We start from the raw sequence: 11,185 nt of genomic DNA on the forward strand, positions 1-11,185 counted from the left end.
AATTATATAATAAATTATAAAGGTCTTCATTATAAATTGTTTAAAAAAAAAAAGAAAAAAAAAAAAGAGAAATGTCTGGTTTCAAAGAAGTTTCTAAACTGGTCATGCATGTTGATAGACATATTGATGATGATACATTAATATGAAGTAAGTCTTATTAAGACAACACACTCCGAGCTTTTTTCTCCAACCATTTTTTATTGATTCCCACAATTATCGCCCTCCCTATATCTCTCTATCTTACCCTAACCATCAATCAAAACTATCTGGATCCCAACCTCTGATCCCTCACACCTCAAACCGCCTCTTCTCTTAAGCTAGCAAACCCTTTCCAATGGCTTCTTTTCTAACCTTACAAAATCCCAAGAAAATAAAGACAGGATGGCCTTTTGGATCAGATCCTCTTATCTCCCTCTTTTCCTTGGCCTCCTGTCCATCCTCCTCCTCCACCCCGTCACCTCCACCGCCACTGCCACAGCTGTCCGCCTCGGCGTCGTTCGCCGGCCCTCTGGCTCCCTCCCCATCTTCCATGAAGCCCCCGCCTTTCGCAACGGGGGTGAATGTGGGTCTGGACACAACAATCTTATCCATGTAGCCATGACCCTTGACGCAAACTACCTCCGTGGCACCATGGCTGCGATTCTGTCAATGTTACAACACTCCACATGCCCTGAGAACCTCTCCTTCCACTTCCTTTCTGCACACTTTGCGGATGCCGACCTCTTTTCAAGCATAAAATCCACCTTCCCTTACCTCAACTTCAAGATTTACCGCTTCGACTCGAGCCTTGTTTATGGGAAGATTTCTAGGTCCATCCGACAAGCTCTGGATCAGCCTCTTAACTATGCAAGAATCTACCTTGCAGACATCATCCCGGCCGATGTAGGGCGGGTCATTTATCTAGATTCCGACCTTGTTGTCGTGGACGATATCGCAAAGCTATGGGCTGTGGACATGGAAAACAAGGTGGTGGCTGCACCCGAATACTGCCGTGCAAATTTCACACAGTATTTCACCGAGGTGTTTTGGTTGGATCCTGATTTGTCGAAAACATTCCAAGAAAGAAATCCATGCTATTTTAACACAGGAGTGATGGTGATGGACGTGGATAAATGGAGAGAAGGAAGGTATACAGAGAAGGTTGAAGAGTGGATGGCAGTGCAGAAGAAGAAGAGGATATACCGTTTGGGGTCTTTGCCACCATTCTTGCTTGTTTTAGCTGGGAACATCAAGCCAGTCGATCACAGATGGAACCAACATGGTTTGGGTGGTGATAATTTCGAAGGGAAATGTAGGGGGCTACATCCTGGCCCAATTAGCCTTCTCCATTGGAGTGGGAAAGGGAAGCCATGGTTGAGGTTAGATTCTAGGAAGCCATGCACCATAGATTATCTTTGGGCTCCGTACGACCTCTACCGTTCTTCGAGACAATGGTTAGAAGGATGAAGAGATCATCAAGGTTGGGGTACGTGGAAATTTCTTTCTGCCTTTCGGTCTCCTTTACCATGGCTCATGAAAATGAAGCTAGCTAGCTAGCTAGGCCAGCCATTGATGGCGTAGTGAAAGGAGCGCCGAGCGCGCGTCCAGCTTGTTAATACTATTCAATTTTTGTTTTCCCTCTTCTTTCGACGATAGGTTTGGGTATAGTGCTGGTGTTGTTTCGGGATTGTAACAACATGCATGCATGGTGTTTCTTTCAACCATGGAAAAGAATACACATTACACAACATGATTTTGACTCATTTGCTCTGTTTCGGGATCGCAAAAATTGTTTAAAAAAAAAAAAAAAACCCAATTTGGTAGGAGCTGGCTAGCCTAGCTGCTATCGATATATAAAAGAAGCATTTTTCCTTTGGAGAATTAGCTTGTTAATTTAGGACATATATAACCGTGCAGTGTTCAAACAATATATATATATATATATATATATATATATATATATATATATATTTATATATACACACACGGTAAAAGTAACGTGCAATACATGTTTGCTTAGTTTATATTTTATTTTTTTAAGAATTAATTTTTTATTAATAAGGACATAATTTTTTGACCTAATTAAATAACGATATAATGTTTATGTCATATAAATTAACATCACAAGCAAAAGAAGAGTATTAATAGAAGCAATAATATGGTCTTGTAAATAAACGTCGTCCATAGTCTTATGAAAGTTATTTAAGATAATTTTGATTTTAGAATGATGATCCAGTATTTTTCTCATCTTGCATTGCCTCGATAGAGAGGACATTAATATTATAGTGCTTATATTTTTTCTCCTTCAGTTTCTCTGGATCTGCATAAACTTGAATCCTCTAGATTTTTGTTGATAATTTATCCGCAACGCTTTTAATATATGGTTGATGTTCCTACAAAAAAAAATAAAAAAAATGAATAGCTTTACATAATTAATTAAAACCCAATTTCGTTTTTAATTAACTCATTATAACCAAACTCAATTTTTGAATAAAAAATTTAAAAGATACATCTCCAGAATGTTCCATCAACTCAACTGCTGAACAACCAAATGCCTCTTCTGCTACTTCACCAAACATAATAGCAGCTATCTTTCCAGTATTATCGTCCAGTTCAACATATGCCCTAGTACTTTAAATGCATTGAATATATTATTTTAAATTTGAATATTGCTAAATTCTAAATTAAATTAGATATCGATTGTAAATTTAAATTGTAAGATATATACCGTGGTTTGCAGACCCCTTGACTTTCGCAATATATACAAACGAAACTTTCATTATACTTATATTCAGTTCCTTTATTATAACCAACACATGACATGTAATAAAATACTTGGTCCAAGTCAATCACATTTATCTTCGCCTCTATCCAGAATTTTAGTTTCTACATTAAATCATAATCAATTTTTAGAATGAATGTTTGTGAAAATATTTTAATTTATTATTAATAAAATAATATTTACCTCCATGGGTTGCAAACCCTTTATCAACTCTGCAATATCGCAATTCTTCATAATTTCTCGAATACCAATAGATAACAGAGGGGTAGATGGGTATGTCAAGTTTCTTGCAATAATACTTTTAATGATCAAGTCATTATTATCTGCCTTTAAAATACAGAAATAAAGAATAATATAAGGAAATGAAATATGTAGATAAATTACATAAATCGCATAATTAACTCTAATATAAATGCATTAATATGTAATATTTAATTTTTGAGAATTACCATTTCTTCATTGTAGCTGCTTCAAGAAGAAGATGATTGATTGTAAAGGTACTTGACGGACGTGATGACAGAGACAATCCTTTGTTGAAATTGAGATCAATATTAATGCAGACATATATAATACGGAAAAATAACTAAGCTGCTTAATTATTATAAATACCGTTTTTTGATCGAACAGATATTTTTGTTCCAAGTATTATTAGTTTATCTTCAATAATTTCTGACATTCGTCTTGGACAAATCGACCCCATATAGTCAAACATATGGGGTTCAAGCTACAAAATTGAAATAATTAAAAGAATTAACAGAATTTATCAAAATTAATATTGGAATTCAATTTTAAAAGAAATGAGAAGTTATAAGAATTTTTTACCTTTCATCAATAACAGATATCTCTTGGATTGTTGTTGGTCCAAATGTTGTCGTTACCTCTTTAGTTGGCTTAATTTTGATTGCAATAGCTAAAATATCTAAATATTCAAATAGAAATGTTAATTTATTGATTATTATTCATAATAAAATTAAAATTAAATTACTTATTTCTCCAATCGTCTCTTTGTAGGCCGCTATGTCCTTGAATGAGACGATCTCATATTTTGGTGTCTCTATTAACTCTTCACTTTGTGGAACATCTTCTATTATTGTTCTTGAGTTCAGGGTCCATTGATATTGATATTCTCCAATTTTGTACTTTAGATCTACTGGTTTGACATGTGCATTGCTGATATAATATGACTAGAAAATATTTAAAGTCTCATCCATGTGGTCAATATCAGTTCCAAACATTGCTGCCTGCACTCGATTTCCCTGGAACAACAATAAAAATAATTGTGATTAATAGTGTATTATATAAAATTATGAGGATTATTTTACTAAAATATTTTTTTTAATAATTTTTGTATTTTTGATTTCTTTTAAACAAAATATGTTGTAAAAAGATAAATAAATAAGTGCAGCATCATTAATATTTTTATATAATATATGATAGAATTTAAGAACCTCCAATTTCAAAGAATATTAAAAATTTGAAACGTAATATATGCTAACAAATATTATACCTCTTCATCAAATAATGTTAGATTTTGGTACTTCACAGTTGTGTGTTGGCCTATTCGCTTAAGTAGCTTCTCCGCAACGATCATCTTAATTTTTTAATTTCTTGTATTTGGAGTAATATCCTTTATTGATGTATACACCGTCTGCATTTTTTTCCCTTTTTAGATACAAAAATTTCAGATGCATAAGTATAACAAGTGTTGAGTTAAATTCATGACCTACCAGAGCAATTGACGAAGACATTTAATTAAATAATTGAATATTAGTCATATAGAGATTAATATTATAATAGACAGTAAATTGGAACTATACAATTAAATCTAGTTACCTGTATAACATTAATTTGAACATGATAATGTTAGTAAAATTTCGTCAACACAATATTTTTTGTGCAGTTATTTTCACGTTGTTCAGTGGACACTGGTCGTATTAGAATCCTCACTGTAGATGCTGTCTTCGCCCTTGATAAAGCCACATATAATTGACCATGTGAAAAAACTGGTTGAGGTAAATAAATCCCAACATAATCCAATGTTTGCCCTTATGACTTATTTATAGTCATTGCGAAACTTAATCTTATAGGGAACTAAGTTCATTTAAATGGAAAACTACTATTTTCATCAACATTTGGTAATAATGGTATCCTTGGAATGAACATCATTTTTCCGATATGGTGTCCAACTACAATTTCTGCATCTATAATATTTCGATCAAAAGTCCCGACAAATTAAATAGGTTCCATTGCATAACCCTTCTGAATGATTAATGTTTCTAAGCAGCATGATGAGATAGTTTTTCTTGAGTAATAATTCATGAGGCGGAAGTCCATTTAGGGTTAGAGTATTTAAGAAATCTTCCATAACTGATTGTTCAGATGCATCTATTATCTCATCAAAACTGTAATATCGCTGAACTTCACCTAGGAACCTATGAATTAACAAAACATTTATTTCATCAACAGAACCGTTCTTTGGTGTTAATATGACCCGATTCATCATAGTTGAAATATTTGCTGAATACTCTTGAATATTGTGGAAAACATCTTCTATTAAATGATCTAAAGAAGTGTTGTCATCATCATAGGGAACAAGCATCCCATTCGGAATTTTTATGGTTTCATCAATTGTGTTCGGTGGCATTCCGTTGCCTACTTCTAACACATAATCTGAAAAAATTAGATCCAATCTTGTTTGCATATTTTCAGTTAAGCGAAACTTGGTCAATGTAAGCCATAAATAGGAATAAACCAAACTGGAATGAACCTATTCTTGTCTTGTTCCTTTACGAACCACGGGTAAAACCTATCAAAAATCTCTGCAGAAAACAACAACCTTTCTACCGAATGTTACATCCGAATCATTGATGTCTCTTAGCATTTTATCCAATGCTTCTATGTGTTGTTTTCTTGTCATTGGAGCCTCATTCTGTATTATTAATTTTGCTGCAAGAAATAGGTTTGCCAGGGCACTTTGTTTGCTGACACAGCACGTGCTTCCTTGTCAGTATCAAGTGGAAGCTTGAAACATGAGTGTGCCGTTTGACCTCCCAGAAGAATAGATGCGGCAACGCCTGATGAAGCAGTTGCAAGTGCTACCAATTTTTTTGATCGTACTGTTGCGAGAAGTGTATTGTATAAGAATGTTTTCCCTGTCCCACTCGGGCCATCTACAAAGAATGCAGCATTTTGGTTTGCAAATACTTTTTCCAGCACTGCATTATAGACATGTTTTTGTTCACTATTAAGAGATTTTGATGCAGCAATATCTTCTTCTGGAATTTCAACAGTCAATTCATCATCGATTTCTCTAGATTGAAATTCTTCTTCATCAAAACAGATGTCGTCATCAAGAAGATTGTAGGAATTAATGTCTTTACCCATCGATTCAATTGTGAAAGAGATTGACTTCAATACTTGGGTTCTTACATTTGATATAGAATCTTCTGTTGATTTGAAATCAACTAACATGTCTTGCTCAAAACGTTTCCATAGTTCCCTCGGATTGTTTGGATTATAATAAACCAATATTGTTGCAAATAACTGTCTAAAACTGGACTACATTTGATATAGAGATGTTTCTTATAAACAATCTTCTAAACTACTGTCTCTCTGTAGCAAACCATGCATTGTTGTTGCTTCGCGAAATGTTGGGGACACAACACCATCAACTGTTCTAAGATCTTCAAAGGACAAAGGTCCTCTTACATGGTTTAGTAATATCCACAGATAATACCTCTCGCCTTCAAATGGATTTGCTGTAACAATACGACCTATAACAGTTTTCTTTTTCCGAGGAGTCGACTTTTTGTATTGTTGGCTCCAAACATAATATTCTGGAATTCTTTATACAGTAATCTCTTTGCATTATCATCTACTCTATTTAATGCAAAGAATTCTGTTAACATCGATTTTCTGGAACGATTTAAACTGACAACGTTAATTAGATCGTCATTTGCTCGGAAAGTCACTGGGTGTTGATCCTCCAGATGTAAATGTAAACTATACACTGCTGGATACATTTCATTATTAACAAATCGATATATTCTTCTAATTTTGCATCAAAGACCCGAGCAACCAAATCAGGTCGATTCTGACTCTCCTCATACAGACTTAATTCGTTTGTAATTTCTTGCCAGTTTGGATTGAACGTCATTGTTAAGAAAATGTCTGGTTTGCCATAACGCTGAACTAAAGCCATTGCTTCCATATATCTTTTCCTCATGTCTCTTAGACCTCCAATAAATGACGAAGGCAATATAATCCGTTTCCCAACATTAGAAGCGTTTGTTTCCCCAAGCGTAATGGTATCAACAATACCTTGATATACCTTTGATCGAATATGTTGTTGGTTATTTCTAAAATAATCTAATCTTAACGTCTTGATTTTAACATACATATCTACTACAAATTGTTGCAGTAGTCGACCAGAAAGTAGTAAAATTGATCTGACATTTTCTCTTATTTACAATTTGTAGCAATAATATTCACGGCATGAAATAATTGGATCATTCCTTTCTTTGTTTAAAGCTACAAAAGTAGAATGTAAATGAAATGTTATTAAATTGGACGTACATACTAAATGAAATTTTTGAATATTAATATCACAATCTAACATTGCTGTTCTCTTGCAAGTAATTCTTCTGCAGTCCCTGATTGTTGAGGATTTATTGATTAGCTTGTTTCGTTATGTGTAGTTGTTCTTCCTCTACTGACCCTTTTAATTTCTTGATGCCAACCAATATCGCCAAAAGAAAATAATAGTGGATATTGCAGCGGATCATAACATCTAAAATAGTACTGAACTATATGACTTCCACCAGCATGGTTAAAGACAAAAATGTCGTGTCCTCTTAGTTGACCTCCATCATCATTTTCTACCCATATTGTTGCAACCTGTGAGGATGTAGGGGCATTGAATACACACTGATCTAGGCCAGCATCTGATCTTATACAAATTTTTTGATTTTCCAAATCTGGCAAATCACCAAGAGAATGGAAAAAAATAGACTATGGATTGATGCGAAGAATATCAATGAGTTGAGCTACAATTGTTGGATCCATTCTATTTGAATCAGAAATGCGATTTTCTAATTCATGCTCTGTATCATAGAAATACAACTGGAGATAAGAAGGACGACCATTTGAAGGAAGCAAATCGTTGATATAGTGATAGATTTGTCCCTAAGTTCTGAAAGTATAAATTCTCCTATTTCTCTTACATAGATCTTTATCAAATTTCACTCCAAAGGATGTAAAAGCAAACTTGTTGTTATAAGTTCGAATGTATGTCCTAAAATGTGTAGATTCATCCGTGTTGGAGGTGAACAATGCATATAGCTGATCAGAAACATCATTTGTGGCTAAAGAATTTTTCCCATCAGCACAGCAAAAGCCAGTTGTTTCATGGTAGAATCGCTTTACTTTACAATGTATGCAACTGGGTACTAATGGTAGAGAATATGCTTCAGATGGCACTATCTTCAACAATTGTCTAAATCCAATAGAACCGTGATGCAATTGACGTATTTTGTTGAAAAATGAAAATAAGGCAACAGACGCAAATTCATCATATTGATTTGATGATTGAATTAAAAAAACCAACTAATTTTATATAAGTTTCTTACCCCTATAAGGTGTCGATATATTTGTTTCGTAGCTTGACTCCTCTCGAACAACATATGAATCCTATTTGTATAATATATTTCGAAATCTCAGAGGAAAAAAAAAGAATGATGGCTAAATAAGAAATTTTGAAAAATGATTAGAGGAGAACCTGCTGGATAAAGAGTTGATTAGAAGATTCGGATACATTGTTTATGGATGAATTTGTCTCTGAATTAATGACACAGATATCAACACTAGGAAGAACACATGATTCACGAGACGAATCCTCTTTGGTGATATCAATATGAATATCAGAATTCCGTTGTCTCTTTGATACTCTTTGAACAAGACTAAAGTCTTGAATGTTGTCTGTATATTGGATATCATTGTTTGAATATCGAGCAATCGACGTAGTCGTTTGATCACCAATAGATCTATTAGAATCATCATCACCAAATGATGTCGAATCATTTATACGAATCGAGTTGCTTCTGGATGCTCTTTGTTTAGCATATCTTTCTCTTTGTTTTCTACGGATCTCTTCCTTTTTCTCTTCTAGTAAATCTTTATGCATGATTCTTTTTGTAGGTTGTTTTCCATGATCTTCAAGAAATTGTTTACAAACTTAAATTTTATACAAATTTATATTTTCGTTGTTAATTTTTTTTAAAAATATTATTTACAAAATCTTACCATTTCTCAATGAAGAAAATGATTGTTTCAACTGTTGGATACTGTTCTACACAAACAAGGTGAAAGAAATAAATAACAATTATTTCCAATGCTCAATTAAATAAATAATCAAATGATAAAATACTACGAAACTGGAATCTAACAAAAGCATATTTCAATATCACATATAAAAAATGTTTTAGAAAATATTTGTCAAACTTAATTCCCTAATCCAAGCAACTACCAACTATTTCTCTAATAATTATTTAAAATATTTCTCTATTAATTTCTTATTTTGGATGTTATGATTTTTTATTTATTTTAATTGATTGAAATATTTATATATATATATATAATTTATCCTAAAATTTTCAAAACTAAAAAAATTCGTTGGTTAAATGTCTTTCTTCCTTCTATTTCTCGGTTTCAAGAGGCCAATTTAGTCTTTACAACTTGATGTTGTGGCAGGGATATTTTTTCCAAATCAGTTTTTTGCCACACAAATCCCTCTCTTCTCTTCGATGCTCCTTTCATTTTTCTTTCTCTGTCTCTCGATCTATCTCTCACTCTCTGACTCTCTCTCAATCCTCTTTTATTCTCCTCCTTCAGACATACTCTCTCTCAGCTCTCTCTGTTTTTCGCCAATTCTCTCTAAACCTCGACCTTCATCTGTTTCTCTAAGCCTCACACACTCAGACCTACTCTCTCTCACTCTCTCACACTTACCTATTTTGTAATCTATTTTTTGTCAAAAACCACAGGTCTCTCTCTCTCTATCCTTATGATTCTTCAATCGTGTCTCTCAAATCTCCTCTCTATAGACGTTTCTTGTGTTAGGTCTCAAAGAAAATGAAGATTATGATTATGTGAAGATTTAGATTTATTACTAAGAATCAAATTATCTATAATTTAAATAAAAAAAGGAAACGAACATAACAAAATAACATATCAAATAAAAAAATATCAGGGAAATAAAAACTATAAAAGAATAGATCAATATTACGTATGAGAATTCTTAAATAAAATATTTACCAAAATTTATTTGTTCTTCAAATCAAGTAGTAAACCAAAATTATAAGCAGGGACTAGCATATTATATTTTTTAGCATATTTTTTAATATTTTTAACAATTACAATAACAATACTTATTGTAATATTTGATTTGAGTAGCTGACATTTCTGAATTTTAGAGTTATGCTAATAATTAACTAATTTTTATTTAAGTATTCCCAGGTACTGCATGAGCTTTTTTATTGGATAAAGATTTTTATGAAATCATATTCTCGTCATTCTAAAATCAGTTTGGTTCTTTCATTTTCATCCTTTTTTCCTGGATGTTTGTTTTCTATTTTTTTTTTTTTGCATGTTTGTTTTCTGGGAAAAATGTATCGGTTTTTTTTAATGTACATATCAAATAAAAAAATACCAAGAAAAGAAAAACTATAAAAGAATAGATCAATATCACATATGAGAATTCTTAAATAAAATATTTACCAAAATTTCTTTGTTCTTCAAATCAAGTTGTGAATAAAAATTATAAGCAGGGACCAACTTATTATATTTTTTTAGCATATTTTTTAATATTTTTTAGTAATTACAATAACAATACTTATTGTAATATTTGATTAGCTGACATTTCTGAATTTTAGAGTTATGCTAATAATTAACTAATTTTTATTTAAGTATTCATTGGTACTGCATGAGCTTTTTTATTAGATAAAGACTTCTATGAAGTCATATTCTCCTCATTCTGAAATCAGTTTGTTTCTTTCATTCTCATCATTTTTTCCTAGATGTTTGTTTTCTATTTTTTTTTCATTGGTTGTTTTCTGGGAAAAACGTATGGGTTTGTTTTTGAATGTTTGTTTTCAAGTTTTTTTTTTTTAACATGCAGTCATTGTTCTTTTACTTTATTCCTTTCTACTTGCTATCTTTATTTAAGTACTTTTCTTGGGGTACAAACTTTTGTTGAGTAAAAGTGACTTACAAAACTTTATTTTTTTAATACATGGTAGTGCTTGGAAACTAAAGTGTGTTTCTTTTTTCTGAGAGTTCTTACAGAGAATTCTCACTGAAAGGGCAAATGCTTTTTTTTTTTTCCTTTTCTTTTTATTTTTTTTCAATCATTTTTTTAAACATTTTAAA

At 32.3% G+C, this 11,185-nt stretch overlaps 2 protein-coding genes across 2 annotated transcripts; one reads left to right on the forward strand and one right to left on the reverse strand.

Moving 5' to 3' along the window:
- Positions 1 to 321: 321 nt before the first annotated feature.
- Positions 322 to 1,743, forward strand: LOC121242110 (probable galacturonosyltransferase-like 4). The gene has a single exon (XM_041140025.1). The coding sequence runs from the start codon at positions 382 to 384 to the stop codon at positions 1,444 to 1,446; it is 1,065 nt and encodes a 354-aa protein (XP_040995959.1). The 5' UTR covers positions 322 to 381; the 3' UTR covers positions 1,447 to 1,743.
- Positions 1,744 to 5,698: 3,955 nt separating this feature from the next.
- LOC121246822 (ATP-dependent DNA helicase PIF4-like) lies at positions 5,699 to 6,145 on the reverse strand. Its single transcript, XM_041145115.1, has one exon. It carries the CDS (start codon positions 6,143 to 6,145, stop codon positions 5,699 to 5,701), a length of 447 nt encoding a protein of 148 aa, XP_041001049.1.
- Positions 6,146 to 11,185: the final 5,040 nt, after the last annotated feature.

The sequence above is a fragment of the Juglans microcarpa x Juglans regia genome, chromosome 1D (assembly GCF_004785595.1).
Source record: "Juglans microcarpa x Juglans regia isolate MS1-56 chromosome 1D, Jm3101_v1.0, whole genome shotgun sequence".
Taxonomy (NCBI): Eukaryota; Viridiplantae; Streptophyta; class Magnoliopsida; order Fagales; family Juglandaceae; genus Juglans; species Juglans microcarpa x Juglans regia.